At 39.3% G+C, this 23,048-nt stretch overlaps 2 protein-coding genes across 3 annotated transcripts in view; one reads left to right on the top strand and one right to left on the bottom strand.

Annotated features, from left to right (window-relative positions):
- MNS1 (meiosis specific nuclear structural 1) overlaps nucleotides 1–23,048 on the bottom strand; it is a 131,871-nt gene that overhangs the window by 17,788 nt on the left and 91,035 nt on the right. The gene's annotated exons all lie outside the window — the stretch shown is intronic.
- The window catches only part of TEX9 (testis expressed 9), a 57,769-nt gene continuing 46,180 nt past the window's right edge, over nucleotides 11,460–23,048 (top strand). For both annotated transcript variants that reach the window (XM_063089086.1, XM_063089084.1), the window contains exons 1-3: nucleotides 11,460–11,489; nucleotides 11,591–11,682; nucleotides 22,047–22,110. In XM_063089086.1, the coding sequence (XP_062945156.1) occupies nucleotides 11,463–11,489; nucleotides 11,591–11,682; nucleotides 22,047–22,110 (183 nt within the window). In that variant the 5' untranslated portion in view covers nucleotides 11,460–11,462. The remainder of the gene's footprint in view (nucleotides 11,490–11,590; nucleotides 11,683–22,046; nucleotides 22,111–23,048) is intronic.

Here is a 23,048-nt window from a genome sequence, read left to right as displayed (position 1 = left end):
TAAGCATTAAGTAAGGCTGGTCTAGTGTTGAGGAATTCCCTCACTTTTTTGCTTGTCTGTGAAAGACTTTATTTCTACTTCACTCCTGAAGGATAGCTTAGCTAGATATAGTATTCTTGGATGGCAATATTTTTCTCTCAGCACCTTGAATATATCATCCCAATGTCTCCTGGCCTGTAATGTTTCTGCTGAGAAATCTGCTGTTAGAATAATGGGGATTCTCTTGTATGTGACCTGACTCTTTTCTCTTGCTGTTTTTAGAATTCTCTCTTTATCTCTGACTTTTGACATTTTGACTAAAATGTGTCTTGGTAAGACCTTTTGGAATCGAATCTATCTGGGGACCTTTGAGCTTCCTAGATTTATATGTCCATATCTCTCCCAAGGCCTGGAAAATTTTTAGCTGTTTTTCATTAAATAAGTTTTCAATGCTTTTTCCTTCTCTTCTTCAGGCAAGCCCATATTAGTTTGTCTTATGGTGTCTGAAAGTTTCTGTAGGCTTTCTTCATTTTTTCATTCTTTCTTTCTTTCTTTCCTTCTTCCTTCCTTCCTTCCTTCCATTTCTTTCTTTCTTTCTTTCTTTTTCTTTGATTGGGTAATTTAAAATGACCTATTTTTCAGTTCAAAAATTTTTTTCTTCTGCTTTGCTGATGAAGCTCTCTATTGTATTTGTAATTTCTTTCATTGAATTCTTCAGCTGTTGGGTTTCTGTTGGTTTCTTTTTTTATAATATCCATCTTGTTAAATTTCTCTTTCATATTCTGAGTTGTTTTCCTGGTTTCATTGAATTGTCTATCTGTATTCTCTTGAATTTCATTGAGTTTTCTTAAGATCATTATTTTAATTTTTTTTTTCAGTAGTTCATTGATTTCCTTTTCTTTGGGGTCTGTCACTGGTGTGTTCTTGTGTTCCTTTAGTGGTGTCATATTTTCTTGCTTTTTCATGTTTCTTGTTTTCCTGTGTTGTTGCCTGTGCTTCTGGTGAAACAATTGCCTCTTCCAAACTTTACAGAATGGCTTTCATAGGCAGAGTCTTTTGCCTGCAGTTGTGTCTTAGTGTGCTGGTTGAAAAGGGTGTGGTGATTCTGTTTTCATGTAGATGCAGTGGTTTAGTCTCTGGGCAGGTTCTTCAGCTGCAATCAGCATTACCAGTAACTGTGAGTGCCTCAGAGCCGTAGGCTGTAGATGTTTGTGGCAATGGCAGCATAGGTTGCTAAAGTCTTTGGTGGCAAGGGTTTTGGAGTCCTCCTATTCTCATTTTTCCCACAATGGGGCAACTTTTTCAAGGGGATTCCTCTTGGTGTTGGGTCTGACCTGACCTACGAGCAGCTGCACAGATGCTGGGTTCAAGGCACAGGTGCTCAGAGCAGCTGTGGAGCTGGGATTCTGGGCTCAGTGTCTCATGGCACTTAGGTCTTGGGGTGCTGGTTCACTTACTATGGCAGGATTGGATGTCAGTTGCCCAGAGCATCAGGATCTGTGGCACTGAGGCCCCCTTGGCAGCTCAGGCTCTGTAGGTTGGGTTATAGCTGTGACTCCAATCCTCAGGGACTTAGCATAGCACTGGTCCAACTTGGAAGAGAAGGGTGCTCTAGAGTTTTGTGCCCAGGGAGCACAGTATGGCAGCAATTCAGGAATCAGAGTAAATGGGGTTCAGTTGTCACTTGGCACCTTGTAGTAGTGACTCTAGCCCCTGGAAAAAGGGGAGTTAGCAATATCGTAGTCTCTGTGAGGCCAGGTTTAGTGGCAGCAAGAACACAGAATGGCAGGTTGCAGCTGTCATTTGGGCCTTGGGGGGATGGAACCACACAGTGCTGACTTCACTCCCAGGGTAAAGGGGTGTCTTGGCATCTCAGTCTCTAGGGGAATAGTTCAGCTCCAGGAAGCAGAGTACTAGAGTTATTCATCCCTTAGGACAGGGTGTCTCAGCTCAGCCACTGCTGTTTCTCTGGGTCTTGAAGTACTACATCAGCTCAGCCCTGGAATGCACAGCTACTCAACTTGGCCAAGCAACTTTTCAGCCAAGCAGCTTCTTGGCCAAACATCTGCTCAGCCAAGACAGCAATTCACCAGGGGGAAATGCACCCCTTAAGCTCAGTCTCAAGGGGGTGGTGCAAAGCCATGACTGGGTGAGACAGTTAAAAATTCCCCCAGAGGAAGTATGCAGCTTTACATCTTCAGTTTCAGCCTGGGGGGAGGGACACTGCTGCAACTAGGGGGAATGAGTTGTACAGTTCCACCACCACCTAGTCCCTCAGGGTAAGTTGTTATAGCTGCTCTGAATTTGGGAAAGTCAGTTCAATGGTTTGTCTCTGGGATGAAAGGGTGTCACTCATCTCCAGGGTAAGATACCCTTCATCGGTAGTTCCAGTTCCAATATGGCATAGTAGCTAAGCCAGCCACAGAGGGCAGAGCATAGTGTCAGCTCCTCTGGGGAAGCACAGCTGCATGAACTCCAGGCAGCTCTCTCAGCTGGGCTTAGAGCTTGTGAGTACTCCAGGGCCCCCAGTTGTGATGAGGATGGTAGGTGTCCAATATGTAGATGAGGGTTTCTGGGGTCATCCTACATACCATTTCCCCACAGGGAGCAGTTACTCCTGGTTCCCTGCTGCTTCTGGCTGGTGGATGGGGTGGTGGAGGCCAGGTGTTACCTTACATTCTCTGTGTAGCTATCCTGAATTTCCGTGCTCACTAACATTTCTATTACTCCTTTGATGTGCTCCTTTAGTTATTTTCATCCAAGTGTAGTTGTATGTTTGTTGTTTTGTCTGTCTTTGTGGGAGAGACAAGTGGTAGGGTCTTCTAGTTGTCTATTTCACTTATTTCCTTTTCTTATTACACTAGCTAGGACTTCAGATATGATGTTAAATATAAACGGTATTATGAATTGAATTGTGTCTCCCCAAAAGTTTAATGTATCGGAGGCTTTGTCCCCACTGTGACAGTGTCAAGAGGGTGGGAAGTCCTATTAGGGTAATTGAAAAGTGGGGCCTTCAAGAAGTGATTAGATTGTAGAAACATGTGATAGTGAATGGATTAATAATGGTGGTCAGGGGTGTGTTTCAGAGGGCTTTAAAAGGAGAGCACATGAAGAGTCTCTCTCTCTCTCTCTGCTCTGCCATTTTCTGCCATGTGAGACCCCTGGCTCACTGTTGCCACCACCAAGGCCTTCATCAAATGTATTCCCTGGACTTTGGACTTCCCAGCTTCTGAAACTGTAAGCAATAAATTTTGTTTTCTTTAGAAATTACACAGTTCCAAGTATTTTGTTATAAGCAACAGAAATGGAATAATACAAGTAGTGAGATAGGACATTCACGTGTTCTTCCTGATCTAAGGAGGAAAGCATCCAGTTTTTCACCATTAAGTATGATGTTAACTGTAGGTTTTTTGTAGATGTTCTTCATCAAGTTGAGGACATTCTCCTCTGTTTCTAGTTTTCTGAGAGTTTGTACCATGAAGAGTATGAGATTTTGTCAAAAGCTTTTGCTGCATCAAAAGCTTTATATGATCATATGATTTTTGTTCTTTATCCTCTTGATATGATGAATTACATTGATTGATTTTAGAATATTAAACCATCCTTGCATACCTGGAATAAATCCCACTTGGTTGTGTTGTATAATTCTTTTTATACTTTGTTGAATTCTACTTGATAAAATTTTGTTGAAGATTTTTTCCAGTCATGTTCATGAGAGATATCAGTCTGTAGTTTTCTCTTCTTATAACATCTTTAACTGCTTGTAGTATTATATTAGGGTAATGCTGGGCTCACAGAATGAATTAGGAAGTGTTCCCTCAGCTTCTTTTTTCTAGAAGAGAATGTGTAGAATCGATATCATTTCTTCCTTAAATATTTGGTGAATTCTCCAGAGAAACCACCTTGGCCTGGTGTTTTCTATCTTAGGAGATTATTTACTCAGTGGCTTTGCCTACTCAGATTATCTCCTGATGTGAGTTTTGGTAGTTCATACCTTTCAAGAAATTGGTCCTTTTCATTTAATTGATCAAATTTGTGGGTATAGAGTTGTTCATACTATTCCTTTATTACCCTTTCAATGTTCATGGGAAAATTAATGACTCCTATTCCATTACTAATATTGGTATTATATTGCTGATATTTTTAATTTTTCTGTACATTATGTTTTGACATCTTAAAAATCCTTTCTGGCTGGGGAGAGACTGCCCCTCTTGCGACAGGCCAATTCTTAGTGATAGCAAATGGTCTCAGCCTAGAGCATGCCTTTGATATGCAAACTAGCCAATCCAGAGCCATGCCTCCTCTGTGTGGCCCATACACCCCAGAAGGCAATAATGTATTCCTCTGTCTTAGTCATCTCATGGCCAGGTACCAGGCAACTGGGGACAACTTCTTTACCCAAGGCCCTCTAAAATTATTCATACAAGACAACCCAAACCTGTTTATTGTGACTTGCCTTTCCCTTCCTTTCCTTTTTCTTTATCTAGTTGCCTATGGTGGAAGTTTGAATTGTTGATTTTAGATTTTTCTTCCTTTCTAATATATGCATTTAATGCTAAGCACTCTAAGCCCTGCTTTCACTACTTCCTGCAAGTTTTGGTAAGTTGTATTTTCATTTTCATTTAGTTCAAAACATTTTAAGTTTTCTCTCGCTGCTTCTTTGACCCAAGCATTATTTAGAATTGTGCTTAATCTCCAAAAATTGTATGATTTTCCAGCTGTTTTTCTATTATTGATTTCTAGTTCAATTTCACTGTGGCCTGGAACCATATTTTGTATGATTTCCATAATGGATTGAACAGTGTTCCCCCAAAAGATATGTTAAAGTCCTAATTCTCAGTACTTGTGAATGTGGTCTTTGCAGGTGAAATCTAGTTAGGACGAGGATATTAGGGTGGCTCTAATCTAACATGACTGGGGTTTCTATAAGAAGAGGAAATGACACGTGAAGACAGAGACATGCAGGGAGGACACTATATAATTACAGAGGCAGAGAAAAATGGGAGTGATGCAGATGCAAGCCAAGGAATGCCAGGGAGTGACAGTCACCACCAGAAGCTAGGAAGAGGCAAGGAAAGATCCTCCCTTACAGGTTTCAAAGGGAGCATGACCCTGTCAACACCATGATTTTGAAGTTCTTGCCTCTGAACTGTGAGATAATAAATTTCTGTCGTTTTAAGCCACCCAGCTGATGGTAGTTTTTTATAGCTGCCCTAAACTAATTTTTATTCTTATAAATTTATTAAAGTATGTTTTATGGCTCAAAATGTGGTCTATTTTAGTGAATGTTCCATGTGACCTTGAGAAGAGTGTGTATTCTGCTGTTGTTGAATGGAGTGTGTATTCTGCTGTTGTTGTATTCTGTTGTTGTTAAATGTCAATTATTTAAGTTGATTAACAGTGTTCAGGGAAATATATTCTTACTGATTTTCTGCCTGCTTGAACTATCAGTTACTGAAAGAGGGGTGATGAAATCTCCAAATATAATAGTGGATTTGTCTATTTCTCCTTGCAGTCCTATTCATTTTTGCTTCATGCATTTTCACACTATACTGTTAGATGCAAACACACTAGGATTATTATGTCTCCTTGGAGAATTGAGCTCTGTCATTTCATTCATAATGACCCTCTTTGTCCCTGATAATTTTCCTTCCTATGAAGTTATCTTTGTTTGAAATTAATATAGTTACTCCAGCTTTCTTTTGGTTACTGCTAGCATGGTGTACATTTCTCTATCCCTTGATACTTTCAATAATTTACTATTTTTTAAAATGTTTTAACATCTTGATTGATATAAATCCATGTAAAGCATACTATTAACCATTAGCCCATATAAACCCATATATCATTAACCCATATAAAGCATTGGCATTTGGTTTGTATAATCACAGAGTTGTGTAACATCAACACAATCAATTTTACAACATTTTCATTACTCATCCCCAAACCCTGCAACCCCTTAGCCAATCCCCCATTGTATTAGTCAGGGTTCTCCCTAGAGACAGAATCAATAGGATATGTTATAAATATAGGAGAGTGGATTTATTAGTGGAATTAGCTCACTTGATTGTGAAGGGTGAGGAGTCCCATGGTAGGCTGTCTGCAAACTGGATGCTGGTAGCCTGGCTCAGTCTATGTCCAAAGCCTCAGAACCAGGGAAGCTGATGATGTCCTTGATTTAAGTCCTTGATGCCAGTAGCATGGCTCAGTCCAAGTCCAAAGGCCTCACAACCAGGAAGGCTGATGATGTCATTGGTGTAAGTCCGGAACCTAAAAGCTAAGGAGTCTTGAGCTCTGATGTCCACGGAAGGGAGAGAAGAGTGTAGCCCAGCTCCAGTTGATAGAGAGATTTGCCTTTTTTCTCCATTTTGTATTCTTTCTGGCCCCCCCACCCCAGCTCAGGAGCCTGGGGTGCTAACAGTGGCAGCTCAGTGGTCATTGCTGGGCTGAGTGTGGATGTTGGGGGTGGTGGCTGAGGCCATCAGCCCCCTACCGCCCCAGCTCTGGAGCCTGGGGAGCTATTGGAAGCAGCTCAGTAGTAATCACTGAGCTGGTGGCCGACATTGGGGTGCTGTGCCAGAGGTCCTCAGCCCCTCACTGCCTGGCTTGGGAGCCTGGGCAGTTGCCTGGTGTTCATCGCTGGGCCGGGTATGGTTGTCGGTGTGGGGGGGGGCGTGGCTGAGGCCCACAGCCCTCCCCGCTCCCTGGCTTGGGAGCCCAGGAGTCTTCTGGTTCTTCTAGGTTTTGTAAGTGTTGTTTGGCAGTGTTAGACTTTCACTAGTTAATATCAAACTTTGTTTCTGATCTGTGGGCATTTTGCTTTTACTTTCAGTTCTGTGTTGTATTATTTGCTGTTCCCACCACTTAAACTCTGCACTGGAACTAATTTGTTGTCCTTTGCTTACTTCTAAAATGGAGGAACTTCCTGTGGGGACCAGCACTTGAGCCCTGTGGTTGAGCTAAATTGCTGCTTTGCTGCTGATTCCCTGGAGAAGGTTTTTTGTGCAGCTCAGGTTTTAACTGTTGACCTTGTAAGTATTTCTGGGTCTAGTGAGATCTAGTGCATCTGGGTTGTGTGGAAACTCTGGTCTGAGCCTGAGTCATTTCAGCAAACTGCATCCCCTGCAGTTCTATATTTCTGACCAGTTTCCACTGAGTTGTCATGTGCTGACTGGGGGGGGGGGGGGGGGGCGGTCAGCTGTCCTTGCTGTGCCCCTTGTTCCCCTGGTGGGCCTGTCTCCCCCACCACCCGTGATCCAGACACTTCCCATAGAATGGGCCATGCTCCAGTCCCTTGCAATGACTCACCAGCCTCTGAGTGGCTCTTTTTTTTCTGTTGTTGAGGCTCCTCACTCCTATGTGGGTCTATGGGAACCCTGTTAGTCATCCTGCTGGCCTCAGTGCCACCAAGGTCCTCTTCTCCCCTGCCGCCTCCAAGCAACTTCATCCAAAGGGCACATCTGTGGCTTTTTCCAGCTCTCGCTCCAAGTGCTCACCAGCTCCAGACTTGAAGCAGCTGGGTCTTGAAGCAGTAGTCCAACTTCCCCTTGGTAGTCTGGGTCAATCTCCCCAGCCAACACCATAACTCCTTTCTTAGCCTGTTGACTCAGAGGGAAGAGGAACCCAAAGTGGCCAAGTGGCAGCCTCAACTTCTAGTTCAATGGGATCGTTTTTGTGTCTCCCGATGGAAGCGTTCCTCCCTCTGGAACCAAGACCTCTAGACCAGCTATGCATGAAGTCACAGGGACAGGAAGCAAAAATTTTGCTAGTGGGCCACTAGGAGTAATGATGAGTGGTGCCACTTTCATTTTCACCCCTTGATTCCTGGGCCCGTGAATCCTGGCTATGGGAGAAACAGTACCATATATTGGGTGCTGATTTAGAGCATATACAGCCTTCTGGAGAACCTTGTCCCAGCTGTGTAGGGTATTGCCACCTAGCTGGTGTTGTAACTGTGACTTCAAAAGGTCATTCCAACATTCTATCAGACCAGCTGCTTCAGGATGATGGGGAACATGGTAAGACCAGTGAATTCCATGAGCAACAGCCCATTGCCACACTTCTTTGGCTGTGAAGTGAGTTCTTTGGCCAGAAGCAATGCTATGTGGAATACCATTATGGTGAATAAGACATTTGGTGAGTCCATGGATGGTAGTTTTGGCAGAAGTATTTCGTGTTGGGAAGACAAATACATATCCAGAATAAGTGTCTATCCCAGTTAGGACAAAACACTGCCCCTTCTATGATGGAAGTGGTCCAATGTAAGCAACCTGCCACTGGGTAGCTGTCTGGTCACCTTGGGAAATGGTTCCATATTGAGGGCCCAGTGTTGGCCTCTGCCGCTGGCAGATTGGGCATTCAGAGGTTGCCATAGCCAGGTTGGCCTTAGTGAGTGTCACCATATCACATACATAACCTCCTTCCCTGCTGCCGTGGCCACTTTGTTCATGAGCCCACTGGATGATGACACGTATGGCTGGAGAAAGAGGCTGATTAGTATCCACAGAACAGGTCATCCTATCCACCTGATTATTAAAGTCCTCCTCTGCTGAGGAGGGCATTCACATGGGAAACAAATATCTTCACATCCTTTTCCCACTCAGAAAGATCTATCCACATATCTCTCCCCCAAATTTCCTTCTCACCAGTTTTCTAATCATGTTCCTTCCAAGTCCCTGATCATCTGGCCAAACCATTGGCTATAGCCCATGAATTAGTATATAATCACACATCTGGCCATTTCTCCTTCCAAGCAAAGTGTACAAGCAGATGCACGCCCAAAGTTCTGCCCATTGAGAAGATTTCCCCTCACCACTGTCCTTCAGGGAAGTCCCGGAAAGTTGTGCCCCAGCTGTCCACTTCTGGGTGGTTCCTGCATATCTTGCAGAACCATCTGTAAACCAGGCCCTAGTCTTCTCTTCCTCTGTCAACTGATCATAGGGAACTCCCCATGAGGCAATAGGTGCAGGCTGGGGGAGAGAAGGCAGTTTAGCAGAAGTAGGAACCACGGGCACTTGGGCCACTTCATGTAATTTACTTGTGCCTTCAGGACCTGCTCGGGCACGATCATGTGTATACCACTTCCGTTTGATGATTGAGTGCTGCTGTGCGTGCCCAACCTTATGGTGTGCTGGGTCAGATAACACCCAGTTCATGATGAGCAACTCAGGTAACACGGTAACTTGGTGAACCATAGTCAAGCATCCAGTTTCTACTAAGGCACAGTAGGAAGTCAAGAGCTGTTTCTTAAAAGGAGACTAGTTATGATGGCAGGGCCTTGTTCCAAAATCCTAATGGTCTCCACTGTTATTAACCTATGGGGCCTGCCAAAGGCTCTAAACAGCATCCCTATCTGCCACTGACACCTCAAGGACCATTGGGTCTCTTGGATCATATGGCCCAAGGGACAGAGAAGCTTGCACAGCAGCCTGAACCTGTTGCAGAGCGTTCTTCTATTCTGGGCCCCACTCAGAACTAGCAGCCTTTCAGGTCACTCAGTTGATGGGCTGGTGTAACATACCCATCATCTGCCAGGCCTAGTCAACCACTAATCCACTTTCTGTCTGTACAGGTTTGCCTGGTCTGGACATTTATATAACGTGTGGTTATATTGGAATGGAAACATATAGTATGTGGTTCTTTGTGATTGGAATCATATAATATGTGGTCCTTTGTGAATGGCTTCTTTTTCTTAGTCTAATGTTTTCAAGGCTCATCCATATTGCAGTATGTATCAGTACTTTCTTCTTTTTGTTGCTGCATAAAATATTCCATTGTATAATATACCACTGTTTATTTAGCCACTAACCAGTTGATGACCATTTGGGTTGTTTTCATCTTTTGGCTATTATGAATAATGCTGTTATAAACATTGGTGCATAACTTTTTGTGTTTTTGTATTTCTCTTGGGTATATACCTAAGAGTGGGTGGCTGGATCGTGTGATAACATTATGCATAAACTTTTGAGGAATTACTAGACTGTTTTCCACAGTGGCTGCACAATTTTTACATTCCCACTAACAGTGTGTGAGGGTTCAAATGTCTCCACCTCCTTCCTTATACTTTTTATTGTCTGTCTTTTTGATTACGGTCACTCTGGTGAGTGTGAAGTGGTATCTCATTGTGGTTTTAATTTACATTTCCCTGAAGACTAATGATATTGAGCATTTTTTCATGTGCTTTTTGTTTATTTGTATATCTTCTTTGGAGAAATTCCTATTTAAAACTCTGCCTATTTTTTACTTGGGTTATTTGTCTTTTTGTTTTTAAATTTTAAAAGTTCTTTATATATTCTAGACACAAGTCTCCTATCAGATATATAATTTGCAAATTTTCCCTCTGTTCCTGTGGTTCATCATTTTACTTCATTTATGGTATCTTTTGATACAAAAAGTTTTTAACTTTGATAATGTCCAGTTTATCTATTTTTCTTTTGTCATTTATGCCTTTGGTGCTATATCTAAGAATCCATTACCCAATTCAAGGTCATGAAGGTTTACACCTAGGGTTTCTTTGAAGAGCTTTAGAGTTTTAACTCTTAAGTTTAGGTCTTTGATCCATTTTGAATTAATTTTTGTGCATGGTGTGAGGTAAGGGTCTAACTGCATTCTTTTGTTGAAGACTATTCTTTCTCCATTGAATGATCTTGGCACCCTTGCTGAAGTTAAAAACTTTTTGTATAAAAAAATACCATAAATGAAATAAAATGACGAACCACAGGAACGGAGGAAAATTTTGCAAATTTTATACCTGATAGGAGGCTTGTATCTAGAATACATAAAGAACTATTAAAAATTAAAAATAAAAAGACAGATAACCCAAAAAACCTTCACATTGACCATAAATGTGAAAGTTTATTTCTAGACTGTAAATTTTTTTCTAAAACCGCTGGAATTACTGACTGCTTACTGGGTTCCAGACATGATCCTAAACACGAGTTCATTTACTCCTCATAGTAAACTGTGAATTGGGCACAACCCTTACTCCTATTTTACAGATGAAGTAGCCAAGATACAGAATGATTTGTCTAAGGACATATAACCAGTAAGTGGCAGAGCCAGTTATACGAATTTAGGCTGACTTGAGAGCCTGAGCTCTTAACCATGTATGCTGTAAGGAAACGTTAGAAATCAGAACTTCATAATTCCGCTGAAGAGTTCGTTTAAACGGGGTGGGCAGAGCAGGGGCTTTACGATCTTGCTTTCTATTGTGTATTGGAAAAGCATCCGCTTTCCTTGGTTGAAACTCCTTCACACCCAAGTTGAGAATTTATAGCGGCTAAAAGTCAGAGCTCTAGGCCGGCTTCCTGGGTTCCCGTGGCAGCGAAGGGAGCATCAGAGGGAGCATCAGCGAGAGGCAGAGCAGCGGCCCCGCCCAAGCCCGGGAGTGGGAGGAGTCTGTGCCCGGCTGGAAGCTCCGGGATGTGGAAACTCTCGCGGGAATATGCGTCGTTGCCTCGGTAACCGCGTTGCACTAGCAAAAGATGGCGGGGCGAGGTCTTGATGTGAGGGTCAGTTCAACTCAGACTCCTGGGTAGTGACTGGGCTCCGGGAGACAAGGAGGCCGAAGTTCCTTGAACTTAGGGTCTGAAAATCTCTGCTTCTTTTACAGAGACGCAGAGTTCCAGGGACTCCGCTCCCGGCACACGTCCAGCAACCGGCTACACCTCGACGGGACCTCCTTGCCAGGGAGGAAGAATATAAGTAAGAAATTCTGCAGTTGGGCTTTTCCATCTTTCTTTCGTCTAAATGAGGCTGCTTACAAGTACTTTTCTTGGAGACTGGCTGGATGTTCGGGCCCACTCATTGTCCAGCATTCCCTTCCCATCTTCCCGCTCACCTGTCCTTTATCTTTTCTTTCATCTGAGTAGCTCGTCTGCGTCTTAGAAGGTATTTAAAAGGGGCGAAAATTTAGCCCAAGTATACGTGTTTGTCTGCCAGATGATACTATTGGAAATGATTTGGATAGCAGGAATTGCCACGAATATTTCAGGTTCTAGTTTAGGGTATTTCGCTTAATTTTAAGTTCCTGGAGTTTGCGTTATGTAAATTTCTTTTAGGCTTGGTTTCTAAGTTGAAAGCACGTTTCTCAGTGCAGCTGGAGTCACCATTCACATTTGGTGGCGTTAGGAGAATTTCCCTTCCTTATCTGTTCTCAGTGTAATTACAATTGTCCTGACAACACGTGCTTTCATTCTTGGCCCCGCCCACTCCTCATCTCCTAGTTTCACACAGCAGCGAGTAATGTTTTAGTTTGATCGTGTCATTCTTTTGCTTAAAACTCAGCAGTGGCTTCTTGTTGCACTTTACGAGTTCTGACAGATCTGGCTCCCGCTTACCCCTTTATTTGATCTTGGGCCCTCTCCTTTTTTGCCTGAAACTCTCCAGCCTCACTGGTCTTTTACTTCTCTTTCCTTGAGGGCAATCACACATGCCTTCTACCTGTAAATGCCCAAAGTGGCCTTCGTTGACCTTGCACATAGGCCCCCCTGTTGTTCTTTTTTAATCCTTACTAATTTTTCTTTGCAATTAGCATAATTTGTTACAATACATTCATTTGTTAGTTTATCTTTTTAATGTCTGTCTCCTCCACAGGACTGTAAGTTCCACAAGAGCAGAAACCATGTCTGTTTTATTTGCCATTTTATATACTCTTACAAAATTTATTTTTAAAACGACCTTTTAAATTTAAAATAGTAACTAACTTGAAATTTGGAAAACATTCTGGCAGTTTCTCAGAGGGTTAAACTTAGAGTTACTATATGATCTATATTTAAAGCATTTTTAAAAATTAAAACTGAAGTATACTCTTTTTAAATAAACTAGACACAAGCCAATTTACCTCAACATGTAGGAAGATAATCATCTTCATCTCTCTGATCAAATGGGCCTATAATCCCAGTTCAGGAGTGTACTTAAACAACTGAATCTGTTGTCCGTATACAGTTGTATCAGCTGTTTCTGAACCAAAACAGTTGTTTGCATTACCATTCACCAGATAGTATTAAATGCCTGCATTCATTAGGTTAATTTGTTTAGTTATTTGTGAATTTATTTTGCACCTGGTTCTGATGTGTCCTTAGGGATATAGTCCTGCATACAGTCAGAAATCTACAAGATCTATTCTAGCAGGAATGGTTTTATGGTAAGGGTGGCCAGTTATTGTTCTGTTATCTTTACTCTTAGGTATGCAGATCTGAGGCATATGAACAGAGTAACTCCCTGGCCCTGCCTAAACCTCTATAGCACTTCTGTGCCATGCAAAGAGTAAAATGTCTGGCTATCCCTCTAGACAAGAATATGAGTTCATAATATATGTATCTATTTTGCCACCTGTTGTTTTAGTATTAAGCATATTGGGATATCTCTTCAATCAGCAGACACAGTACTTTCCAGGGACCTCAACAGAGAATCTTCTGCAGTTCATCTCCTGTCAGTTAGTTGGAGGAAATAATCACTATTTGAGAGGCTAGACTAAGGAACATGCTAACCACTCAAGTCAATAGATTTTCCAAGCTTCAGAAAACCAGAGAACTAAACAATAAGATTACATAACAGGTAGGGCAAGTCCATCCATAAATCCCAATTACACTGGATTTATAAATTAATTTGCAGACAGCTGACATCTTTATGCTATTGAATCTTCCCTTCTATTTATTTTAAGGTGTCACATAGTTTTTATTGATATAATGAGTGGCTTTTTTTTTCTGTTACATTTTCTAATTGACTGTATGTATAGGAACATTATTCATTTTTAAATGTTGATGCTACATCTATATTTGTATAGACCCAGATATTCAGCCCTGCTGCAGTCTCGTATTCATTCTGCGGAGTTCTTTGGATTTTTGATGAAGACGGTCATAGTTTTTAATGAAAACTATCATCTGCAAATTATGGTAGTTTTGTTCCTTTATAATTTCTCATACATCGTCTTTATCAATATAGAATAGGAAAAGTGATAGTGAGCTTGGTTATTGATGGAGTTTGGGTGTGTTCTCCCCACCAAAACTCATATGGAAATTTGATCCCCAATATGGCAGTGTTGGAAGCTGATTGAGTCATAGGGGTGGATCCCTCATGAATGGATTACTGCTCTCCCTGGGGGAGGGAGGATTAATGAGTGAGTTCTCACTCGATTAGTTCCCACGAGAGCTCGTTGCTTAAAAAGACCCTGGCACCTTCTCTCTCTCTCGCTTCCTCTCGCCATGTGATCTGCTTGTACCTGCCGGCTGCCTGCCACTTTCTACCATGTGTAGAAGCAGCTTGAGGCCCATACCAGATACAGCTGTCCCAGAATCGTAAGCCAAATAAACCTCTCTTCTTTATAAATTACCCAGCCCCAGGTAATTCTGTTGTAGCAACACAAAATGGACTAAAACAGTTATGATTTTGAGGAGCCCACTTTTTAATTTTAATTAATATATCCATCATTGCAAATCGTAATCCTTCCCCATGCCCTCCACCCGACCTATCACTTCCCAACTCCCCCTCATCACTAGTATCCTTAGGTTTGTTCTCTCCTTTTGAAAGTTCAATGCACTAATGTGGTCTTTTCTTTTCCTTCCTTCCTTTCCTTCCTTCCTTCCATCTTTTCCTTTTCTTCCTTCCTTCTCTTCCTCCTCTTCTTTCCTCTTCCTCCCATCTTCCCTCCCTTGCTTCTTCCCTTCCTCCTTCCTCCCTCCCCCCCAGTTATGAATGAGAACATGTGGTATTTCCCTTTCTGTGTCTGGTTTATTTCACTTAACATAATTTTCTCCAGCCTCATCGATGTTGCTGCAAATGGCAGAATTTCATTCTTTTTTGTGGCTGAGTAGTATTCCATTGTGTAGATATACCACATTCTCCCTATCCAGTTGTCCATCAGTGGATGTTTAGGTTGGTTCCATAGTTTGGCTACTGTAAATAGAGCTGTGATGAATGCAGGAGTGCAGGTATCCCTTCAGTATGATGATTTCTATTCCTCTGGGTATATACCCAGTAGTGGGATTGCTAGATCATAACGGTAGTTCTGTCTGTAGTTGTTTGTAGTTGTTTGAGAATCCTCCATACTGTTTTCCATAATGGCTGTACTAATTTACAGTCTCACCAACAGTGTAGAAGAGTTCCCCTTTCCCTGCATCATTGCCAGTATTTGTTATTCTTGGTCTTTTACATAATGGCCAGTCTAATTGGGGTGAGATGATATCTCAATGTGGTTTTGATTTACATTTCTCTGATGATTAGTGATGCTGAACATTTTTCATGTACCTGTTGGCCATTTGTGTGTCTGAGGAGCTCACTTTTAATAATTTATCACTACATTTGAGGTTTGTTCTGGGGTTTTGGTAAATTGCTCTCATCAGGTTTAAAGTTTTTCCCCCTAATTCCTAATTTGAATGAGTGTTAAATCTATCAAAACTTTTTTTTCCCCAGAATTAATTCAGGTGATATGTTTTTCTCCCTTCTTTAATGTTTTAACAAACTGAACTACAAAGGCAGGTTTCTTGTTTTCCTTTACAGACTGCTGGATTTGGTTGCTATAATTTTATGTTTGTTTTGGATGTATGAATGAAAGTGAGATAGTATTATGCTTTTTTTCTGGTACTTTTCCTGTTTGATTTTGATATCAGTATCATTCTAATCATATGCAATAAGCTGAATAGTTTTCCTTTTTATTTATTTTTTCCTGTTCTTGGAAGCATTTTATAATCAGGGATTATCCACCCTTTGATTAAAATTGTGAAACTGTCAGAGTCTGGTGTTTTTTTGTCAAGGGAATTCTCTTTGCCTATGAATTTAATGATTATTCATCTATTTAGATGTATTATTACTTCTAGAGTAAATTTTGGTTATTGATGGTTTTCTAGAGAAGTGATTATTTCATATACATTTAAGAATATTAGCATAAAGCCCCAGGTCCCTGCCCTGAGGTGTGGCACAGGGTGAAGCTGTACCCAGCCGCAACCAAGTAAAGAGACACTAGAAACAGCATTTTCACATGGGTAGCCCTCCATAGCCACTGCAATTGCCGTGGTGGCCATTTGTGGCCAGTCTCTATAGCAGCAGCCATGGCCACCGTGGCACGCCAGACTCTCAACTTCATTGACACAAGAAGCACCAGTGGAGACCCCCCCCCAAAAAGAAGAGGTCCCCTCTCTCCACAAAGCACACTCCAGAGTAATAGAAGAAGCATCTGATTTATGATAATAGGGGAGGACTTGATCACACCTGTCTCAGGACTGGACAGGTCACCTAGGCAACAAACCAACATAGAAACAGTTAATCTATCAGATGGAGAGAACAAATCTATGGTTATTGCGGCAGGGAGGGGAAAGGGGGCGGGAAGGGGAGAGATTGGATAAGGGGCATAAAGAGTAAGTATGATTTGTAACAATGAATATACAAATAAAAAAATAAAATAAAAATAAAAAAATTTCCCAGCTAAAAAAATAAAAAATAAAAAAAATCTACACGTTCAACTTAAAAATAAAATATTAGCATAAATATTAGCATATTTTCTCTATGCTCTTACATTTTAAACCTTGACTGCGTCTGTCACCATATATACCCCTTCTTTTGGAAGTGTTCCTAAATTGTTTGTTTTTTTCTATTTTGCTGGGAGATTTATCTATTTCATTGGTCTTTTCAGAGAACTAGCTTTGTTTTCTTGCTAATCTATGTGTTTATTTCATTAGTGTATAGAAATAAAGAGATAAAAAGTACGTCTTCTAATTGTGGTGAGTTTATTTGTTTCTTGAGCTCATTTGTTTTATTTTTCTTATTATTTAATAAATACATTTAAGTCTATAAATTCTCCAACTATAGCTTAACTGTATTCCAGGACCTGTTTTGATATATATTTCCTCTGTGGTTTTTTTAGTTCTAAATATTTTATGATTTTCATACTGATTATTTAGGAGTGTGGTTTTTAGTTCCAAAGCACTGTTGTTCGTTTACTAGTTTTGCTTTTGTTATTTTTAAATTTATTTTTAATTGCACTGTGGTCAGAGAATGTATATGATACTGATTTTTGAAAATGTATTGAGACTTATTTGTGGCCAAGGACATGTTCAATTTTTTGTGACTGTTCTATTTGTTCTTTGATAGAGAGTACATTACTATTTGTTGGCTAATCTGTTAGATTAAGGTAATTAATTTTGTTGTCCATGACATCAGTATCTCACCTTTTTTTTTTTTTTTTTTTTGACTAGCTCTGTTGGTTTCTGCTAGAAGTATATTAAAATCATCAGTTATAATTATAGTTTTTTAAAATAAATTTCTTATAATTGTGTCTGTTTTTGTTTGGGGGCTATATTATTTGATTTATTTAAATCTTCTTGATTCCTTTTATTACTATGTAGTGTCTGTTTTTTAAATCTATTTTCAGACTTTTAGGTTGTTCAGCTTTAAGAGCGTTCCTTTATAACCAGTCTGATAATTTCTGCCTTTTAATAAATGAATTTAATTTATTCACATTATTATGTTTACTACTTTAGAGCTGTCTTAGCCATCTTATTTTTTGTGTTTTCTACTTACTATGTCTTTTCTTTGGTTCTTTTCTGTCTTCCGTTGGATTGAATGAGTTTTCATTATGTCTTCATTTTTCTTTTTCTGGTTTAGAAAGATCTTAGAATGCTTGAACTTGGTTTTGCTCTGTTTTTCAAGTGAGATGATACTTATTTGTTTTGAATACACCCAGACCCAGGTAATCAATGTTATTTTTATAGTATGTACTAATTTAGATTTATCATGTTTTCTGATATCTTGTTCTTCAAGATTCATTTTTTCAGGTTCATTTTCCTCCTTCTGAAGTATAGACCTTTCATTACTTTCTGTGAAAATCTGAGTTTTAAACTCTCCAGTCTTTTCTGAAAATTTTGTTACTTTGCACTTATTCTTCAATGACAGTTTATCTGAACATAGAATTCTACATGGGCACAACTGCCCCCCACCCCCACTCCATTGAGGATACCCTTTCATTGCCTATTGGCATCTAGAGACACTAATGAGCCATCTGCTGTCAGCTTTTTAGACAATTATGCTGGTAGACGATTTTTCTGTGTACTTTTAAAATAATGATTTTGTAGTTTAAAGAGTATTTTATCTTTAAAGTTCTGCGGTTTCACTATGATGTGTACAGTTTTCTTTTTTTTATTCTGCTTTGGATCCATGTCTTTCTTCAATTTGGAAAATTCTCAGCCTTATCTCTTCAAATATTGGCATTCCCTCCTTCTCTCTGAGATTTCCTTCTACAACTTCTATTAGAAAGAATAGATGTTAGCCTCTTTTTTGTGTTTTTATCCCTGTGTTTCTCTGGACTTCCTTGTAGGTGATTTCCTCGTGTATATCTTATAATTCATTCCCTCTTCAGTCCATTCTGTTGTTCAACATAACCGTTGAATTTTTGATTTTTTAATTTCAATGACTGTTCTTCATTTATGTAATTTCCATATGGTCCTTTTCAAATTCAGTGTTCTTTTGTAATAATATCTGGGTCTTGCCTAATGGTTTCTATTCTTGCTTTTTTTTTTTCAAATTAAAAATGCTAATTTAAACATCTTCAGATTGTTTTATTATCTCTAGTTCTTACAGTACAACTTTTTCCTTTTCTTGCAACTGCTGATTCTCCCTTTTAGTAGCTTGTTTCCTTATGCAATTTGTTATCTTTCTGAAGTCATGAGGAGTTCATGGAAAGAATTCATGGAAAGATTTGTATTATTTTTTAATTCTGTTTTTCCATGAACTCTTTGAAGTACCCTTTAGCAGGGTTTGCTTTCCGAGAAAGTCCCATATATTCTAGATGAGTAAATGTCCCTATAGGGTAGTTTTGAATTTTACCTGTACTCGCTTAAAGTTTTCCCTAATTCCAGGCCAGCTTTCTCAACTATATTAAAGTTTTGGCATAGTGTCCCTGTACCATCTGGATAAGAAGAATTTGGGCTTCACTCCTGTGTGTTCTAATTACTCACAAGAGAATCTTTTCCATCCATGGCTCGAGCTTGATTTCTGTTCTCTTAAGGTAATGGGTAGAGTTTTTGTAGTTTGCGTTTCACAGGTGTAGCCCTTCATGACTCACACGTGCATCCACTTCTAGTTGTGAAGCTATTTTGGCTTCTGTTCCTGTTTACTGCTCTCACTCTGAATTGTTGCTTTATGTTAGTACCAGGGGCATTTCCCTTGCCTGAGCTTGAGCATAGCAGTATTTCCTTCATTACATTTTATCTGGCATTTCCATTTATTTGTAGTAGAAGAATAGTCTTCTCAGTCATCTCGACCTACTATATTGATTGGTAGCTTTTGTTTAAGTCGTCATGATTCTTGTTAGGGAATTTTTAAAAATCAGTTGAAGGCACCTTAAATGTAACTTTAAGTCTTTCTTAGATATTGTTCTTTTGACCAAGTAATCCTAAGATATAAAAGTATTTTCTTAAAACACTGTTTTTAAGACTGTTTTAAGAAAGGATATGGTACTGTCACCCCTCCTTTTTTCCTGGGGGTTGGGGATTGTAAGTGGTTTGTGTTACTTCTGAGTCACATATCTAAGAAAAACAAACAAGATATCTCATTTTTTAAGTTCTTCAACATGTCTCCTTCATGTACCTTCAAAAGAGCCTAGATGGTCTTGAAATGTGACCTTTCAACAGAAGGAAAAAGTTATATGCTTTTGAAGATGTTTTTTATAGTGTTAACCTTTAAAAGAGAAAAAGGGACTTGAGCTAACAATAAGGACAGAGTTTAGAACATTATGTTACTGCAGTTTATTAGAATATTGTGTAACATTTAAGGTGCTAATTATAAAGACAATGGATATAAACATATTCTTCCTATATTGTTGGAAAACAGTACAAAATTTTATATACTGTAGATGAAAATTGGAAGGGAATATTAAAAGTAAAAATTATTGGATGATGGTGGTAGGATTATGAGCAATTTTTCCTTTATTTTTTCCCAATTTTATTTATTAATTTATTTTTATTTTATTTTAATTTATCAATATACAAGATTGTTTATTTTTGTGTCCCTTTATCAATTCCTCCTTTTCATCCCTCCTCTTCCCCCCCTCCCATCAACATCATATCTGTTCACCTGTCTTAACAAAATCAAGTTGTTGTGATTGTTGTGTCTTATTCACTTTCCCCTCCCCATTGTTTGTTTATTTACTTATTTTTATTAGCTCCCACAAATAAGTGAGAACGTGGTATTTTTCTTTCTGTGCCTGGCTTATTCCACTTAATATAATTTTCCCTAAGTCTGTCCACGTTAACTGCAAGCAGTAGTATTTCATTTTTTTTTTTATAGGAGAGTAGTATTCCATTGTGTAGATATGCCAGATTTTCCTTATCCACTCATCCAATGATGGGCATTTAGGCCAGTTCCAACGCTTGGCTATCGTAAATAATGCCGCAGTAAACATGGGAGTGCAGGTATTTCTTGGACATGATGATTTCCATTCTCCTGGGTATATACCCAGCAGTGGAATAGCTGGGTCATATGGTAGATCTATCTGTAGTTGTTTGAGGAACCTCTATACTATATTCCATAAGGGCTGCACCATTTTACAGTCCCACCAACAGTGTAGGAGGGTTCCTGTTTCTCTGCAACCTTGCCAGCATTTGTCATTCTGAGTCTTTTGAATATTAGTCATCCTAACTGGAGTAAGATGTTATCTCAAAGTGGTTTTGATTTGCATTTCCCAAATGCTGAGTGATGTTGAGCATTTTTTCATATGTCTGTTGGCCATTCATTTATCTTCCTTTGAGAAATGCCTATTTAGCTCCTTTGCCCACTTTTTAATTGCATTACTTGTTTTTTTTACTGTTGTTTGAGTTCCCCTTGTATATTCTGGTTATTAGTTCTTTGTCTGATGTATATTTTGCAAATATTTTCTCCCACTCTGTTGGATGTCTTTTTGCTCTGTTGATTGTTTCTTTTGCTGTGCAGAAGCTTTTTAGTTTGATGTAACCCATTTGTTTATTTTTCCTTTGGTTGCCTGTGCTTTGGGGGTCATATTCATAAAGTCTGTACCCAATCCTACTTCCTGAAGTGTTTTCCCTATGTTTTTTTAAAGGAGTTTTATTGTTTCAGGACATATATTTAATTCTTTAATCCATTTTGAGTTAATTTTGGTATATGGTGAGAAGTACAGGTCTAGTTTCATTCCCTACATATGAATGTCCAATTTTCTCAGCACCATTTAATGAAGAGGCAGTCTCTTCCCCAGTGTGTGGTTTTGGATCCTATGTCAAAGATCAGATGGCTGTAGGTGCATGGGTTGATTTCCAGATTCTCTATTTTGTTCCATTGGTTTGTGTGTCTGTTTTTAGACCAGTACCATGCTGTTTTGGTTACTGTCGCTTTGTAGTATAGTTTAAAGTCAGGTAGTGTTATGCTTCCAGCTTTATTTATTTATTTATTTTTGCTCAGGATTGCTTTGGCTATTCATAGTCTTTTGTTCTTCCTGGGACCAAGTAAATAGTATTCCTATTTTTTTGCTATATTCCAAATATATTGAAAAAGTTTTTTGAAAATGGAGTGTCAGGTGGAGGTCAAAATAATCACCTTATTTCTGATGAAGCTGATATTGAAGTATGTAGCTGAGGTATGAGCCACACTGGGTCTAATCACTAAACCCCAATTTTAGCTCCTCAATCATAGCTATACCCCAGACCAGTGCAGCCCTCTCCCCACCCACTCAGTTAGAGCAGAGCTTACAGCCTATCTCTGGAGAGGCAAGGTTAGAATATGTGTTCTCTGCAGGGAGGCTAATTTCAGGGAGATGACTAGTGGAACTGAGTTGAACTCACTCAGTTTATTCTTCCTAAGTTTATTAGCCAGGTAAGTCACTTCACTTTAAGATGAATAAGGGTCACAGAAAGGCCAGTACTGAGTGTTTGAGTTCCTACCACAAGGAAGGAAGAATCATGGAGGGTTGGGGATAAGTTCTTATAGCTGCTAGAGTAAAAATGTCATGTATATGTTTTGGCATTTGTTGATTAGGTCACTTGTTAATGTGTAATTGCTGAAGTTTATTTTTATTTTTGTTAAGATCTTCAGTATATCCCACTTATTAACTTATTTTCTGCTTCAAGGCGTTTAAATGCAGAATTGGAGGCAAAAACAGCTGATCTGGTTCGACAAGCTGAAGAAGTCATAGTAAGTAAATGTACGACTATTAATAATTCCATTATGTGCTAGTTTTTTAACTTTTTAAGTTGATATATAACATACACACAAAAAAGTACCCAAAGCATAAATGTTCAGCTCAATGAATTATCACAAATTGAGCATGAATATATATGCATAGGTATATGTATATGTACATGTATGTATGTTTTTGGTAAGCACACATTTTCTAAAAGCTACTGAAAAAGTGTTTTCCAGTTAGATGCTCCAGTCATCTAATAAGAACATTAATATTTAATAATCTTTTCTAATAGGAGAACTATAGGACTAATATTTGAGGGTAGCTACCTGGAATTAACACTGATTCAGTAGGAATAGAAATAAAATGGTCTTTAGGTGAAGACTGAATAAAAGGTAACAATCATCACTAATATTCAGTTGATAATTTGTTTTTTAAATTCTCAGCTGGATGTAATTCAAATCCTTAGGGCTAGAGTAGAATCACATTTATAGTCAGGAAAAGTGTAGGGAGATTATATCACCAGACAATGTATCTAAGCATATTATTCCCCATTCTGGTACCAGATTAGCTATTGCTCATTGATAAAATAGAGTAGCTCTCCTTAGAGGAGTAAAGTGGCTGCTTTCAAACTTTACCAGTTCTTACCCTAATTTAAATACAATTCTTCTTTTTAACTCCCTACCCCTAAAAATGGAGTTGATGGAGGCAGGGAAGGAAATCTAGGCAATATTTTATGTTAATGCATTATACAAATTCATAATTATTTGTTAGTTTAGGAAAAACTAATGTGTCATATAGAACATTTCAAGTAATATGTTTAGATAACAGTTGCATTTGTGATTAGATAATTTACTAAAAATGGATAGTTCTATTCCATCTTTTAGTTTTCACTAGTGCCTAAAGAACAGGAGAATACTTGTACAGAAGGACTCTACATTACAGTCAA

Source organism: Cynocephalus volans, chromosome 3 (assembly GCF_027409185.1).
Source record: "Cynocephalus volans isolate mCynVol1 chromosome 3, mCynVol1.pri, whole genome shotgun sequence".
Lineage (NCBI taxonomy): Eukaryota > Metazoa > Chordata > Mammalia > Dermoptera > Cynocephalidae > Cynocephalus > Cynocephalus volans.
The sequence above is the reverse complement of the archived record's forward strand: the minus strand, read 5'-3'. Positions and strand labels throughout refer to the sequence as shown.